We start from the raw sequence: 17,020 nt of genomic DNA, 5'->3' as shown, positions 1-17,020 counted from the left end.
TAATTATAATAAAACACCAAAATATTTACAGATTGTATAATAGAATAAAAGTTCATAAAATTGGTCTTTTTTTAAAAAAATATTTGAAGTTTGCTTGTGTCACTTTTGAATTTTGTGTGGCTTTGATCTCTTTCTTCTCTTCATTTGTAATTTTTCTTTTATATTTTTTTGAAATCAGGATAATTGTTCTACAGTTATTATTATTCTTTTTCATTATATTTCTATTATTATTATTTTTGTTTTCAATCAATTATCAATGAACTATATAATCGTTTACTATAGGGCTCTTCAAAACTATAGTTTATCATGAACTATTTGATCGTGTATCATAAACTACACACAATCGTGTATCATCGTCTATACGATCGTTAACCAGTACTTTTTCAAAACCATTATTTAGAAAAAGAATTACATGCGCACGATTTATCCGTGTTGACTGAGACATTTTTTGTATTTTTCATTATGAGCATGTGACATTTTTTTGTTTTCAAAATTGTTTTATATAGTGTAAATATTTTGTCTGTTTGTTATATTTTTTAAAAACACCCCTTAATTGTTTAATTAAAATTTTCCTAGATTGATTATTTAAATTAATTGGGTTTTCTATTACAAAAATAGTAATAAAAAAACCATGGAGAAACATTTCCTCCAATGAACTCGATCCTCGCAAATTCCCCATGGGAGGAATAAAATGGGGAGCGGGGAATGGCATCCCTAGCCCTGCCCTGTTCCGTGAACATCTCTACCAAGCCATCCGATACATTCTTTCATTGACGTGGTACACATGATTTTTGTAAGTATTATTTTTGACACCTAGGTCACTCACATTTGTACCCAGCCAACTATTACACAAATTTTCTCTACTTTTTAGTTATGTATTTGCGTTCTATCATCTCTCATTGTTCAACCTGTCGAGAATGAACTAAGGTACAATTTCTAGCTTGGATTTCTAGGGATCTCCTTTTATTTCTTGAAATTTGTGAGAGTTTGAACTTAGTTCTATTATATGTTTGGTATCAATTTTGTTATTGAATGAATTTTTGTTATACAAAGGGAATGTATGACTTTCCCTTTCAATTAAATCTTTGACTCGTGACTTTCTTGATAAAATTTAATTAGAGACAATAAGTTAGGTTAGCTTGTTATTCTATTTAGATATGTGTTATTCTAACCAACCTAAAATTGTAACCAATGAATGTTCAATTAGATACATGAAAATTAGTTGTTCCGCTTAAAGATCTCTTAAACTTATTGTGATTGAGAATATTCAATTATGCATGCTTTTCGTCACGTGGAATTGAAACAATTAGAATTTTGGGACAGTTTAGTTAGCTTCCCTAAATAAATTGGTTAAGTGAAAACATTCTTTGAATTAAGTAATGATGATTCAATGAACAAATACTTGAGTTGAAACTACATTCTCCTTAATCAATTCACATCTAAAATTTTCTTCATTTCACAATTTCTCGACTCAATTCGACTTGAGGACTTTACGTGCTCCTTGACTTCTACCAGGACTTAACACTAGAACTAGCTCCTTAGTGTGTAATTGAGTTATTATTTGATCCGAAATTGAGGCGACAAAATCTGTTGATCAACGACTGTCTCTGAAGACGGTGGTTGAATGTTGGCCAATGACAGTCGACGGACGATTTTCAAAGGTTGGCCGTCGAGGATAACCGAAGTTGGTGGTTGAAGTTTTTCATACAAATTAGTAAGATCAGCCATTAAGACTCAAAAATTATTTTTCTAAAAGTTGATTTTTAGTGTTTATCCTATACCGTGCATTCTTCTATAAACCCTTTTGTTTTTTCAAAACCCATTTTAGATGGTTGCTGAATATTTAAGTTTTTTTTTAAAAGAAAAGCAACTTAGGTTCTTAATTTAACCATTCTTGAAAATGCAATCCAAACACTCTCTTAAAGTTGCTAGAATATACGAATTCATGAAGTAATCAAAAGAATTAACATACTATATTGATAGGATAAACTTATGCCATGTGGAGACAATCCAACCTTGTAAAAGAGTAACTAACCATTGACAAGAGATGATAATTAGTGTTTTAACCATCATCTCCTGTTCATACAGACTAATGATACATCAACTTTACAAAAATCAATGTAACTCGTGATTGATGACAGTATAAAAATGAGATGAAAAGAAGTATTATTAATGTTGTAGATGATGGCTGGTTGTCAGCAAGGGATAAGGGTCTCCAGGCCATGCGAGGTCTCAAGCTCTAACCTTCAAATTAACTTAATCTCAAGCTCACCTGATTGTAAAAGATAAATATGGATAGTAAAATAATTATTCATGAATAGGAACAACCCATGTTTCTAATTAAATAAACACTCTTATATGTTAATAAAACATGCTAAGTAACTTCACTCAAATCAGATATTTGATATTCATTCTTTTTAAGTTTTTGAGATGCATAATGATTAAAGGTTATTTTTTTTTAAAAAAAAAAGAATAAAACGCAAAAATTTGAAAAGGAAAAAAAGCTTACAAGTCCACTACGTGAAATATAAAAAATACTCATACAATTAATCGATCACATGCGTGAAAAAATGATTTTGTACCTCGTTTAAACGATATTTTGTACCAAGTTCAAACGATTTGTACTAAGTTTAAACAATATTATACCCGTGTACCTGATCTTATACTTAGTCTAAACGATATCGTACCAAATTTAAACAATTTTGTACCACCCTAAATGATCTTGTACCAAAGTAAATAGTCTATTAGTGATAGTGGTCTATATGTCTATTTGTGATAGACAACTGATCGTTTAAATATTAGTATTACGATCGTTTAGATCTAAGACCAAAGAAAATGAAAAATGAAAAAGAAGGAAAAAAATTATGGAAGAGAAAATGAAGAAATTGTAAACAAGAAAAAAAAGAGAGAAAGAAAACGTAATAATATGAAGAAATTAATAATACGAAGAAAAGAAGAAAAAAAAACTAAAAATCGTCCCACAATAAAATTAATAATCAAAATCGATTTACACCTAAAATTACCAAGATTTAAATTATAAATTTTAAAACTTACTTTCAACTAGAGCATAAAATAAATTTAAAGAAATTGTATTTCTTTTGATTAGAAAATGTCTATAAAATTTGAATTAAAACTAAAGTAATCAGTTAGATTCAAATTTCCATTAAGACAACGCGGTCGCATTTTCTTAGTTATATTGTAGACATCCATTGGGGTAGAGGTAGATGGAAGGGAAATATGATGATATCATACCCAACATTCCTCATCTCCCTCATAAATGAGCACAATATCAATCTCCCACCACTGTCTCTCATATTGTTACAACAAATGAATGAGCATTTCCATGGACCCTCCTTGATAGATCCCTCTCATCACAGCCACATACTTGCTTCTCTTGCATTTATTTTCTCCGTTTCAAACCAAAGCCAAAGCCAAAGCCAAATCCAAATCCAAATCCATCACAGACAAAGAAAGAGAGATCATAATATGACAAACAGTGAGTAACAACACACTTACAGCAACATGAAATCTCTTACTGCAACGCCAAATCCCGAGAGCGATTCTGATGGAGCCGAGCAGGTTCGTGACCAGAGGATCGTAGTTCCGAACAAACTCATCACCCAAGCTGAGTGCGTCAATACGAAAGATCAAGCATGGTACAAACTTGAAGACTTAGTTTGAATACTTGGCCTTCTACTACCTGAAGACTTAGTTTGAATACAATCTCTGTTTCTTCCCTTTGCAGGTTTATCACCACTCAGATCCCAACAGATTTGAAAATTAAAGTTGAAGAGGTCACCTTCAATGTTCACAAGGTAACTACCTATATGCAAATAAGTTCAAACTTTGGTTCCATAATACATAAACATTATATGCAGCAAAAGAGTTCTTGAAGCCAATCAACCAAAATGATCAGGATTGAACAAGCTAACAAAGAAATTGCATTTCTATTTCTCAAAAGTTTCCATCTAAAATTTCAGTGTATCAGCTCATTCTAGTTGCCCAACGATGAAAGAAGATGTAAGATATAGGTTCTCACCCCCCCATCTTTCTTGAAACAGTATACATTGATTTCCAAATGTGGCTACATAGGCCGAAAGGAACTTGAATCTTCAATCTCAACCCAGGAAGGAAATGACCTAAAACTCGAGAACTTCCCAGGTGGATCGAAAGCATTCGAAATGGTTCTCAAATACTGTTATGGTTTCCCAGTAGACCTGAACTCAAGCAATGTAGCCCCACTAAGATGTGCATCAGAGTTTTTGGAGATGACAGAGGAATTCGAAGATGGAAACCTCATTTGCAAGACAGAGTCCTTCCTCACATTTGTAGTCCTTTTATCATGGAAAGAGTCACTGGCTGTTCTCAAAACTTGTGAGAGTCTCTCACCATGGGCTGAAAATCTACAAATTGTGAGACGGTGCTGTGACTCGGTAGCTCGGAAACTCTCTAGAGAGAACATAGTAGGAGATACAGTCAGTGAGGATGGGTGGTGGTTAAATGATTTAACTGCACTTCGCATAGACTATTTCACAAGAATTATAACTGCAATAAGAGCCAAAGGTATGATAAAGCCGGAGACTATAGGTCAAAGCATTGAGCAGTATGCAAGAAAGTGGTTACCAGGCACTGAAATGGACCCGGGACTCGGAGAATATACACAGGACAAAAGTGACCTGCAAATAAGTATTTTGAGTGGTAGGAAAGATGAACTGGGAATTGTACACAGCAAAGAAAATAAAGCTATTATTGAAAGCCTACTAAGCATACTTCCTCCTCAAAGAGAAGCAGTTTCGTGCAGGTTCTTGTTGCAGATGCTCAAGATGGCAAGGGTGTATTCTGCATCACCAGCTTTGATTTCAGAACTAGAGAAAAGAATAGGAATGGTGTTGGAGGATGCCAATGTGATTGACATTTTAATTCCTAACTGTACATATATTGACCGAGGGAACTCGCCAAAGTAAGTATTGTTCTTACAAGCTCAACAAATAGCAATTACAAGTCTCCAACACATGTCAAATTCACTAATCTGTTATATTCTTGCTCCTCAGTACACAAAAAGAACGCACTATGCATGACATAGAAGTAGTGCAAAGGCTCCTTGAATACTACTCACTGTTTGAACAGCAACAGCAGCAACATAGAATTGGGAATTCTAATGTATGTAAACTCATAGACAATTACCTAGCTGAACTTGCAAGAGATCCAAATCTCTCGATTACCAAATTTCAAACTTTAGCCAACTCACTGTCAGAAAATGCAAGGCATTGTCATGATGGATTATACAGAGCCATTGACACCTATCTCAAGGTTGCATCTAGATTATCTTGTTCTTAATAATTTTCTGCAGCAAATTATACATGCTTGGAAGTATAGAAGAAATTTCACTATAGCGACTTACAAACTATTCTCCTCTACAGACCCACCCTTTACTATCTGAGCATGATCGAAGAAAGCTATGCAAAATCATGAACTGCGAGAAACTATCGCTTGATGCGTGTGTGCATGCTGCCCAAAATGATCGACTGCCCTTGAGAACCATAGTTCAGGTGATATTATATAACCCTGTAGTTCAAAATTCCAGCAATATATCTAGATTGTAGAACGTAACTAGTGCAGTATAGAATGTAACTAAATGAGCAAGAAAGGATAAGAAGTTGTAAATTTATAATGCCATAACATATACTCATGATCAAAGAATAGTTGCATATCTGAATGTGCCACATACAGAAAAAAATATGAGGTTGAACTTGAACCCAGACATTCAACAAATTTTTTTTTAAAAAAAAACCATTCAACAGATACAATAATCAGAACATATAGATAGGCTCTCAAATGTTGTAGACAAAAAGGATTTTGGCTTATTAAAACCAGCTGCTCTTATTTCTCCACAGAGAAATGATCGGTCATGAATACTAAATACACCATAACAAATCTTTAAACAAGGTTAAATACAAAATAAATAGCTTCTCATAAAAAAAATCAACAAAAAGCAGATTGTAGAAGCATCTTCCGAGTCCCATTCCCAACTCCTCATATATTATCAATATTATAATAATGCTTTTATGCATTCTCCTTCTGATACAATAGTAAAAAAGTCATATTAACGTTCCATCGTAGTAATAACGACACGAGAAACAATGCCTTCACTACTTATATAGTTGGCAGTCAGAACCAAGAAGGAACGAGAGATATAAGAAGACTACAATATTATATTTCTACGTATCTTTTACTTTATAGAAGCAGTGAGTCAACAGTTCCGAGTGGTAATCACAATATTTCTGAGTGAATATGCAGGTTCTGTTCTCAGAGCAAGTGAAGATGAGGTCAGCGATGCAAGAAAAGGAGAAAGCACCTAGTAGTGACTCAGATCATGATGGAAACCATTTATCAACAGACAGAGAAATTAAAAACCTCAAGACAGAACTTGAGAGCGTGAAGGCACAGATGGCAGAGTTGCAGAGTGACTACTCAGAGCTACAACAAGAGTATGAAAAAATAAGCAACAAGCAAAAGAATATAGCAGGTTGGGGATTTGGTTGGAAGAAGATAAAAAATTCCTTTCACACAAGAATTGATGGAGATGAACCTGCCCATCAGAGACACAGCCGCACTAGTTCTCGAATAAGCTTACGACGTAGATTATCAATGACCTGAAGTATTGGAATATCAGATTCCTCAAAAAGATAAAGGATTCAAAGAACTTACTATTCTACTTCACTTGTGCATGATTGTCTCGTAGGTGTATAGGGTTACAACTCCAAGTTTTTTGTATCGTTCATCTTGCAGAATGCAGACTATATACTTTTCATTTCCAAGAGATTATCTTTCACCAGCTAAAAACATTTAGAAAAATGGGTTTTGTTTCTTTTTTGCCTGAAAAGTCCTAAGGAAGACAAACGACAATAGCTACAAACACCCTTTGCAGTAAGAAAACGAAAAATTATTTGATAAAATATATAAATCTCTATGCATTAAGTTTTTCATAGTGCATGTGGTTGCATGTGAAAATTCACTATAACCACAATATTGCCATTGAATATTTGATAGTGAACCTACACCACATACTGAAATGATCTAAGTAAATTCACATAATACGAGGGGAATAATACAAATGCAACTCTAATTTATTTATTGATTCAAGCAACAAAACAGAACTTCCTCCAGCAAAACATCCCATAAGAGGGCCAAGAAGTTCATTTCATAGTTAAAAAATAAAACATCTATCAGTAAGCTCAAAGCCATCACCAACCTATTGCACTATTATCATTTTGAGGATAACAAAATCCAAAATATGACAATTAGGAAGTAACTGGATACGTTTCTTCACACTACCACTACCTACCAGACCTCATGCTACTCCAAGGAAATTTAGTTGATGGCTCAACCGTTTCAGCGCCACCGCCACTTCGTCGGCGGCCTCTATCAGCAAAACCCTTGTAAGTTTTGATTCCCACAGGCTCTTTCTCATGCAGCCAATGCTTCTTTGCCTCGCCCTCCTCAACAATGCTGGACTTAGACTGCTTGTTCATATTCCTCTTATCCTCCTCTATAATGCGGATCGGGTACATGTCCGGAGATATTGACAAGGGATTTCTGAGAGTAACATAGGCCTTCTTGTAATCAGGCTTTGCGATCAAAATCCCTCCACGCTTCTTTTTCTTCCCCTCCATGTTAAGAGTTTGAACTTTATCGACCTCAAAGCCGTAAAGGCTCTCAAGGACGCGCTTGATTTCAATTTTGGAAGCAGAAGGAATGGTTTTAAGAGCAATTTCAGTGATGTTGGTAAAAGAGGTAGGCATAAGAAGCTTGATTGGAAGATTTGCGAAGTGAACAACTCTTCTCCCGAGTCTGCTTCCCATGTTCCTGGATTTCTTGGCTTCCGCGTCTATGAACAGCAGGTGAAGAGATCCTTTGAAAACCCAATTACAAATTCAACTCCAATTAAAACAACAAGAACAAGAAACCAAGATCTAAAAAGTTAATTGAAAGAGAGGAGGTTCACATTGGAATCAAACCTGTGGATTGTAGATTTGTACTCGCAAGCTTTCAGCGAACTGAAGGGATTTGGGACCGAACGGCGAGGTGCACTGCTGGGACTATTAGGCCTTCTGCTGGGATAATAGCGGTCGTAGACAGGGTTTAGGACTAATTGGTAAAGGATTTTATGTATCCTCGGTTCGGTTAGATTTTGGATGGTTTTAATATAAATCAGACCGACCCAAACCAAACTAAGCAACTTACAAATTCAATCAACAAATCCAATTTGACATTAACAAAAATGGCAAAATATACTTTTTGATCCTATAAATATAAATTTAGACTTAATGCCTATTTAGGTTGTAAAGTTTAAAAAAAGAACACTTTAATTCTCAATTTTATAAAATACTTTTAAATGATTTTCTTTTTTGTTCCTTTCTTTTTTTCTTTTCCATTTCCCTCCTAGATGTAGAAGAGAAAAAACTCTTCACTAGGGATTACTCTCTTGTACAATATAGTGGCACGGATTAGTTTATTCCTTGGTTGGTCGTAGGAGTGTCATGGTAAAGTCATTACTTACTTTGTTTCTTTGTATTAGAGTTAACTAATCCAGTTAGTTTTTAGTCAGCATCATTGTTGTTACATGGATATATTTTTGTTGTTAAAACAGTTGTAATAATTGGCTATTTATATGTCTTATTCATTTCAAATAAATTAAGAAAGGGTTTATTTACCTTCTAGCTTTATATGGTATTAGTTGAGTTTTAAAATTCCCTCAAATTGTCACCATGGCTGAGTCTAACCCCATTCTTCAACCTTCTTCATCCAGCATCCTAGAATATTCTTCTTCCACTGTTAACCCCACCCCAATCCCACCCTTCGTCATTGCCCAATATGAAAATCCATATTTCCTTCATAACTCAAACAACACCAATTTGGTTATTGTATCCGATCTTCTCACCGAATCAAACTATACTTCCTGGAACCGTGCCTTCCTTCTTGGCCTCACTGTCAAGAATAAAGTTGGATTCGTTGATGGAACCTTAACATGTTCCACAAATGCCTTTTCAAGTTCTTGGATCATTTGCAACAGTATCGTCACTGCCTGGATCCTAAACTCAATCTCAAAGGAAATTGCAGCCAGTATTTGCTTCGCGCCCAAGAAATTTGGCTAGACCTCCAACAGAGATATCAACGACAAAATCGACTGCGCATTTTCCAATTGCGCGAGAACTATCAAATCTCACTCAAGATCAGCAGTTCGTCACTACATACTTTGCAAAACTGAAGACACTATGGAATGAATTAGTTGTATACTGTCCTTCTTGTTCCGGTGGAAAGTACTCATGTGGAGGAGTAAAGAATCTGCAGACCCATTTCCAAACAGAACACGTGATGTTGTTTCTGATGGACCTCAATGATTCTTTTTCACAAATTTGTACACAGCTACTATTAATGGAACCGGAACCAACATTAGAGAAAGCATTTTCTCTTGTAATACAAGAAGTTGAGCAACGTGCATCAACCTCTCAAGTAAGTTCACCTAACCTTCCTATAAATTATGAAAACTCAGCCATGTTAGTGAAAAATGTTTCATAAAATCCACCACAATCTCGCTCAAATCCATCAAAGACGAAAAATCGTCTTGTTTGTTCCCACTGCAATATCCCCGGTCACACGGCTGAAAAATGCTATCGCCTCCATGGTTTTTCTCCCGGATACAAAACCAACCGTAACAGTAAGAATGACCCTATTATTACTACCCCTACCAACACTGACCCTCTTTCAAACATGAATGCTAAGCAATGCCAGGGCCTTCTCACCATTTTACAATCCCACCTAGCCAAGGTATACTTCTCAGAAAGTCCTCATCTTTTCAACTAAAAGCATTTAGTGACGCAGATTGGACGTCGTGCATTGACTCCCGAAAATCTACCACTGACTTTTGCATATTCATGGGAGAGACACTAATACCCTGGAAGGCAAAGAAACAAACCAATGTACCACGCTCTTCAGCAGAAGCAGAGTATTGTGCTCTTGCCACAACAACCAGTGAACTCACCTGGATAAATCAATTAATGAAGGACCTTCACATTTTGTCTCCATCACCTGGTGTCATATATTGTGACAATGATGCATGCATCCACATTGCCTCCAATCCCATTTTTCATGAACGAACGAAACACATCGAGCTTGATTGTCACTTTGTTCGTGAAAAGGTCCTCCAACATTAGATCAGACTGCTGCCAATACGTTCCAGTCAACAATTTGCTAACATCTTTACCAAACCACTTCCATCTCATGCTCTTACTCCTTTACTTTCGAGGATGGGTGTAGTCAATCTTAAGGGGTATTAGAGTTAACTAACCCAGTAATTTTTTAGTCAGCATCATTGTTGTTACACTGATATATTTATGTTATTAAAACTGTTATAACAATTGGCTATTTATATGTTCTGTTCATTTCAAATAAATCAAGAAAGGGTTTATATACCTTCTGCGTTAGTACTTTGGAATTTCATACATTTATTAAAGAGAGAAAATTATAGTTTACTTTCGAAGATGTCATACCACGTAATACTCACATACTTTTTAAAGATTTGTATCGCTATCATGCATATTCACTCGATTAAATTGAAACCAATTCCATTTTATAATTAGAAAAGATAATAAGAAACATCTACTAGCACATTTATGATTAAGACTCTGACTCATCTATGAAGCCTAACCAGTTGCTTAATAATCCAGAGTAAGCAATAGCAATATGGAGTAAATTGCCATGAATACAATGGGACTAGATGTTGAGAAGCCAATAAATGGCTTATTGGTCTTTTTTTTTTTCATTTTTTCTTTCACTAATATTGATTTTTGTAGTGTAATTAATTATAATTAATTTGGTTGAAGGAGGAGTATAATTGTATTTAGGGGAGTATAATTTTTCTTTTAGTTTTAACAAAAGCATAACTTTGAAAATTGGAATTTTCTTTTAAAAATAATAGGAAAGGCACAAACTATGAATAAAATTACTAAAAGACTAAAAGTTATTGAGTATATCAAATTGGTTGCAACCAACAATCACCAGTAAACTATTGATAAAAACCTTCGTAGTTGAAGTCCTAATTTGTAGGGACTGGAAAGAGATAGTAAACATTATCCCCCTACAACACATGAATTATATAATCATTTCCAAACCTATAATAAGATTTTTATTTATTTATTTTATTTTATTTATTTATTTGACAAAGGATGTACAATCAAATTGGGAAGAATAAAAGAGTTATTATGTAAATCAATCCAACATAATATATGTTTGTGCTGAAAGATTCAAGATCAAAGAGTTTTATTCTTTGAGTTACATTTCTTCCTATCATTTATCATTCAAGATATCAAGATTTTGTTGACAAAATTGTACTAACATTGAATTACCTACTACATTACATCGTACATGTATCAATCCTTACCATACTATCAATCAATCAATCCTTCCAATTCATTTCTCATCTGCCTTTTTTTTCTGTTTTACTTCAATCCAAGCTATCTTCTACTGCTCACAGCTTTCCCTTTGCTCAAATCCGACAGTTCCTCAATCAACTTCCTCTCCTCACTACTCAACTTTTTCGGGATTTCAACCTGCACACGAACCAACTGATCTCCCCTCATATTTCTCTTATTTAGAAGAGGAACTCCTTTCTTTGACATCACAAGTGTTGTATTTGGTTGTGTCCCGGCAGGGATTTTTAAATCAACCATCCCGTCTACAGTTGGAACTTTGATGCTAGTCCCCAAGATAGCATCAATGTACGAAACTTTGCAAGTGTACAAGATATTGGTATCATCACGCTTTAGTACGGGATCAGGCATAACATCGATAATGACAAAAAGATCCCCAGGGGACCCACCTCGTCTTCCTGCATTCCCTTCGTTTCGAACTCTTAGACGACTACCAGCGTCAACACCTGCTGGAACTTTTAAACTTATCCTCTTTGTCCTCCGTACTCGCCCATCCCCAGAACATGTGTTGCAAGGTGTGGATATTTCCCCAGTTCCGCCACAGGAAGAGCAAGTCATTACCTGCTGGAAGACACCTAAAGGGGTCCTTGCCGACGAGACAACCTGGCCTTGACCACCACATGTACTACATTTGGTTGGTTGGGTTCCAGGTTTAGCACCAGACCCTTCACAAGTCCCACAACTCTCCAATCTGCTAATCTCAATTTCCTTTTCGACACCAAAAACAGCTTCCTTGAAATCCAACACGAGATTGTAATACTCATCTTGTCCATCTACTGCTCTACTCCTCGACCCTCGACCCCCCATGCCCATACCGCCCATGCCTCCCATGCCTTCAAATAGAGATTCAAAGAGATCGAAAGGATTGCTGAAATCCTGAAGAAGCACAGCCAAATCGAAGTCAGGCAAAGGAAACTTCATAAATACACTTTTCATATTTCCATCAGAGAATTACTTACCCCCATGCCCATACCAGCGCCTTTAAGGCCAGCCTCTCCGTATTTATCGTAGAGTGAGCGTTTCTCATCATCAGACAAGACCTGAAACAAGCAATTCCAGGGAATTAGTTGCCATGGGTCTCACTCGAAACTGTCAAATCTAAACACGAACAAGAGCTACAAGGCTCTTACTTCATAAGCATTACTAATTTCCTTGAATTTCTGTTCAGCCCCAGCATCTCTGGTAGAACAGGAAACAACGAGTTATAAAATACCTATTATTCATCTGAGTCTGAACTACTACTAAATGAGAAAATAAAACAAACCTATAACTAAGATCAAAATAACAAGATTAAAGTGCTACCCTGTCATGTCTGTTATAATCTGTATTCTGTACAATTGCCTAGTGTATTTTCATCCCAAAAAGGTTACTGAACTTACTTGTTCACATCCGGATGGTAACTCCTAGCAAGTTTCCGATAAGCTGAAGAGTGCAAAAGAACATATCAAGAGGGATAAGGTAAAATATACAATGGATAAGATACATCTAGGAGTCGAACTTATGAACATTTGAAATAAGTAACAAATCAAATAAACATGGATGAAGCCATGACATGTTCACAGGATAAGGAAATACATCCCGCATTAATAATGGAAAGCATACAAGATGAGGCGTTTAAAATAGATAACAAATAAAAAAATAAACATGGATGAAGCCCAATAGATATTTAAGGAAAAGGTAAGTACCACTTTTAATTTCAGATTTACTGGCATTTTTGGACACCCCAAGGATAGAGTAATAATCCTGCAAATTAATTAATAATTGTTAGTATTTAAATAAATGCAGAAGAAAATCTCTCAACCTACCTCTCCATTTTCATTTTCTTGACTCTTTTCCTTTTTGGGTGGGGAAGAGGGCTGAGGTGGAAGAGGGAGAAACAAAAATTGTACGCACACTATCTGCTCTAACAACAAGCAACCCGCCTCTTCGTTGATGTGAAGTTTGTGAGGATCTTGTGTCAAATAGAACGCTGAAGGAACCTCGGGAGAAGAAACTTGAGTTCAGAGCAGCTATGTTGCTAATCCTGCTTGTGACACTACAATATCAGAAAATAAATATTATTGTGCTTTTAAATGTGGTTGTATACAAACCAACTACATTGGCTACTACAACAGGTTTTCACAAATGACTCGTAAGAGATAATAAGGGGAGTAATAGGGCACCTATTCCTCACGTACACCACCTAGCCTCAGTAAAACAACAACAAACACCCATCCCCAATAAAAGGCAACTAATCTTGATTTTTGACAAAAATTCTAACTTTTTTCTCTCACATGCTTTGATAGCTCAAAACTAATCTCAGCAAAATCTTTACAAGTTCATGTACACTAAGGATGGAGAATTTCCATTTTTTTTTTTCAAAATACAATTTGAAAATTCCAATTGAATAACTTGTAGAACATTATGGCACTTTGTGCATTTCAATCTATCCACATGTGACATGTCCGTAAGTTTTTAAGAAATAAAAACTAGAGGGAAAAATACAGTTGAACTTATATGCTAGAACACCCTAAAAATGATCCAATACAATGTTTGAACACGTTTTCAAAGAAGTTCTATACCGTACAATACATCCTCTATATAAAAATAGGGATCAAATACATCACTTAAATAACAGTCTAAAAGTAGAGAGATTAGAAACCAACTAGACCAGTTAAGTAATTCCATTACAAGTTTACAACAAAATAAATTTTTTGTAAGATCTAACCATAATAGCTATCAAACTACAAATTCTGATGTGCTAGCAACAAGAACTACTTGCACACTGAGAAACCTCAAATGACTTATGGAAACATATGGAAGTTGAAAAGTAAAAGACAGAGACAGCTAGAAAAACTTACCCATATTGGATGGAGGATATCTTATTCGTTGAAGGTCTTAGCATGCACTGAGGACGAATTCCCCATTGAGCAATTGATGTACTTCCACAAGGTATAATGGCCATTGAAACCATGTTGAATGATGCAGTATCTAGTGAAAAGGCTACTTACTCTTGATTGGATTCTGCAATTTAATAACGTAACCGTGAAATCTTCCACCAATCATAAGACGCTTCACATTACCCAAGCATTAAACCCCATGGAAAAAGACAGTTTAGTTCCAATAGGATTACAAGATTTAAGGAAAAGCCTAAATAGTGAACAACTCTCAAAGCAACAAATTATCGATACCATTCTAGGTCTCTAACACCAAATCTTCATGGTAATCAAAAGCACTAAATAACATGAAAAGTGAACTCTATTACCAATCTCAGTCTCATATAACACAGTGAATAAATCCAACGGGGGGTGTGGGGGGGGGGGGGGGGTGGGGGAGACTCGGAAGCTGAATCTAATAAAGTGAAGAGTAGTAACGAAATTTATCTTTACACAAGGCAATGCTTCAGACAAAACTTTTCTCATTCGCAGCATCACATTCTCTTCCTTTCAAGTACATTCGCACTCTTCCCCTCCACGAAAAAGCAATCTAACTGTAAATGCGAATGTAGAAGATTCCAAGGCCCGAAAGGAATAATCATCCATACTCACTTCAAACACACAACTCATTTCAAACAAACTGAAATTCAGACAAAACCCAAAAACACAACAGAAAAGTCGCCAAAATACATCGCATTAGGTTTTTTCTTAGGCGATAAACAACGCTTCAAATCAACAGAGACCCCAAAAAACCACAACACGTATCACAAAAAAAGCAAAGCAGAACAAAACAACGCATGGTAAAAGCAAAAAGAAACAAGAAAACTTAGGGAGTGACAGAGAAAAGTAAGAAAAGATAGTTCATGAATCGGTGGAATAAGAACGGGTATTGTTCTCGAAGTGTTAAAAAGAAGAAGAAGAAGAAGAAGAAGAAAGAAGTTAGGGCATGTGAGTGGAAAATACCTGTGTTGGTTCAACACTTCTGCTTCGAATCTGAGTATGAAATGCTTAGAGAGAGGAGGAGGTAAGTGGTGAAGAGCAGAAGAAGAAGAAGCAGTAGAGAGCAGCCTCCACGGTTGCAGGCGAAGAGGAAGATGAGGTTAGCGACTTCTGGAGTAATTTGTCGACTTTTTTCTTTCTTTATTTTCCAGAGTTTTCCATCAAATTGGGTTAATCGGCTATTTTAAGACCGTATATTTATTTTCGGACTAGGAGACAGATTTCCACCGTCGGATTCAATTGGCTGAATTCAAACAACGGCCTCAGATCGATGGCTTCAGGAAAAGCTTGGTTTCCGATTAATTTTTCTGTTTTTTAATAATTTCAATCTTTTTGTTGTTTTTAAAAAATCTCTTTAAAAAATCTGAAAATATATTTGTAACTAAATTACAGTTAATTGTCAAATAAAAAAATAACTATTGATTTCTCATTCGATTGACACTTGAGTCTTTGTCATATAGAAAATGTCTTCCCACGGTAGCCATTGTAACTAGTAAGATTAAGGTAAACAACCGATGAATTGGTAGACTCTATGTTTAATTGTTATCACCATTTTTTAGAAGGATTACCAAAAGTTGTTAACTCAAGAAGAGTTGACATATATGATCAATTATCATAACTTAACCAACCCAACAAAAGACCCATAAATTATTTCAAGAATTAATAATCAAGATATGTCAAAGGTATAAAAACCCGAGAACTTACTTTCGATGATGTCTCTGAATCTACAAATCACCGAATTGGGGACACCACCCGTTGGAAGAAAACTGCTTTTTTCTAGATATTTATAACTCTCTTTTCTTCTTGGAATAGAAAAAAGAGTAGGTGATAATCATGAGATTATATTATCAAATTTACTAATTAATTAAATCATATTTAATTAATATTTCATTTAAATCGTATTTGAATAAATATCTCTCCAATATTTGATACATTTATATTAATATAATTAATTAAATTATATTTAATTAATATTTCATTCAAATCTTATACGTTCCAATATTATCTTATAAATTTAATTAAATCAAATTTAATTAAACAAAACTAAATTATTAATTAATTCTCTAATTAATTAATAGCTAAATTAAGTATCTTATATTTAACTTAAATTAAATTTGAATAATATAAGTTTATCTCCTGACCAATAATTTTAATATGAATTTAATTCACATTAAATTAATATTTAAACTTATTCAAATATTTTATCTCTCATAAATTAATTTTGAATCATATCCAAAATTAAATTTATATAATAAAGTTTTGCAAAATTTATATTATAATGTATCACTATACATTAAACTAATTCCCAAAGTAATTTTGAACATTTCAAATTACAACCAATATAAATAAATCTCGTTACCGTTTACGAGCTAGGAATGGGATCTAATGGACCTACAAATCAAAAGTTACAACGATCTGAGATTAATTGGCTAAACTCATTAACCACATTAATCAATATTCGTTAACTGTGTGTACACTCTACTAAAGATTCACAGCTGAACTCTTCTCACTGAAGATATACTTTTATGTCCACGGATATAGACCAATAACAATAAGTTAGTTCTTTGTGAGTGTTCGTAACACCAGTTGGGTCAATTTACCGTTTGACCCCTAGGC

At 34.8% G+C, this 17,020-nt stretch overlaps 3 protein-coding genes across 5 annotated transcripts; 1 reads left to right on the top strand and 2 right to left on the bottom strand.

Moving 5' to 3' along the window:
* The first annotated feature begins 3,191 nt into the window (after positions 1-3,191).
* On the top strand, positions 3,192-6,855 carry LOC101206267 (BTB/POZ domain-containing protein DOT3). The gene is made up of 6 exons (XM_031884622.1): positions 3,192-3,656; positions 3,746-3,815; positions 4,062-4,960; positions 5,052-5,310; positions 5,421-5,549; positions 6,298-6,855. The coding sequence occupies exons 1-6, from the start codon at positions 3,523-3,525 to the stop codon at positions 6,655-6,657; spliced, it is 1,851 nt and encodes a 616-aa protein (XP_031740482.1). The 5' UTR covers positions 3,192-3,522; the 3' UTR covers positions 6,658-6,855.
* Positions 6,856-7,106: 251 nt separating this feature from the next.
* LOC101221365 lies at positions 7,107-8,180 on the bottom strand. The gene is made up of 2 exons (XM_004137145.2): positions 8,019-8,180; positions 7,107-7,912 (listed from the first exon to the last, which is right to left on the bottom strand). Exon 2 carries the CDS (start codon positions 7,860-7,862, stop codon positions 7,338-7,340), a length of 525 nt encoding a protein of 174 aa, XP_004137193.1. The 5' UTR covers positions 7,863-7,912; positions 8,019-8,180; the 3' UTR covers positions 7,107-7,337.
* A 3,058-nt stretch (positions 8,181-11,238) lies between these two features.
* Positions 11,239-15,588, bottom strand: LOC101221606 (chaperone protein dnaJ A6, chloroplastic). Of its 3 annotated transcripts, none has more exons than XM_031884481.1 (8): positions 15,368-15,588; positions 14,330-14,540; positions 13,383-13,524; positions 13,175-13,232; positions 12,869-12,911; positions 12,620-12,668; positions 12,449-12,529; positions 11,239-12,365 (listed from the first exon to the last, which is right to left on the bottom strand). In XM_031884481.1, the coding sequence occupies exons 2-8, from the start codon at positions 14,440-14,442 to the stop codon at positions 11,514-11,516; spliced, it is 1,338 nt and encodes a 445-aa protein (XP_031740341.1). In that variant the 5' UTR covers positions 14,443-14,540; positions 15,368-15,588; the 3' UTR covers positions 11,239-11,513. The 3 variants fall into 3 exon arrangements, with proteins under 3 accessions (XP_031740341.1, XP_011653349.1, XP_004137194.1); XM_011655047.2 differs by having other exon boundaries at positions 13,383-13,512; positions 14,330-14,492; XM_004137146.3 differs by having other exon boundaries at positions 14,330-14,492; positions 15,368-15,587.
* Between the last annotated feature and the right edge of the window lie 1,432 nt (positions 15,589-17,020).

This window comes from Cucumis sativus, chromosome 4 (assembly GCF_000004075.3).
Source record: "Cucumis sativus cultivar 9930 chromosome 4, Cucumber_9930_V3, whole genome shotgun sequence".
Lineage (NCBI taxonomy): Eukaryota > Viridiplantae > Streptophyta > Magnoliopsida > Cucurbitales > Cucurbitaceae > Cucumis > Cucumis sativus.
The sequence above is the reverse complement of the archived record's forward strand: the minus strand, read 5'-3'. Positions and strand labels throughout refer to the sequence as shown.

Excerpts from the sequence above, each read along its gene's own strand:
- LOC101221606 (XM_031884481.1), bottom strand. The coding sequence starts at position 14,442 with ATGGTTTCAATGGCCATTATACCTTGTGGAAGTACATCAATTGCTCAA. Across the intron at positions 13,233-13,382 it reads TTGTTGTTAGAGCAGATAGT|GATTATTACTCTATCCTTGG; the intron begins GTGCGTACAATT and ends ATTAATTTGCAG. Across the intron at positions 12,912-13,174 it reads TAAATCTGAAATTAAAAGTG|CTTATCGGAAACTTGCTAGG; the intron begins GTACTTACCTTT and ends TGCACTCTTCAG.
- LOC101221365 (XM_004137145.2), bottom strand. The coding sequence starts at position 7,862 with ATGGGAAGCAGACTCGGGAGAAGAGTTGTTCACTTCGCAAATCTTCCA.
- LOC101206267 (XM_031884622.1), top strand. The coding sequence starts at position 3,523 with ATGAAATCTCTTACTGCAACGCCAAATCCCGAGAGCGATTCTGATGGA. Across the intron at positions 3,657-3,745 it reads AATACGAAAGATCAAGCATG|GTTTATCACCACTCAGATCC; the intron begins GTACAAACTTGA and ends TTCCCTTTGCAG. Across the intron at positions 3,816-4,061 it reads TCACCTTCAATGTTCACAAG|TATACATTGATTTCCAAATG; the intron begins GTAACTACCTAT and ends TTCTTGAAACAG.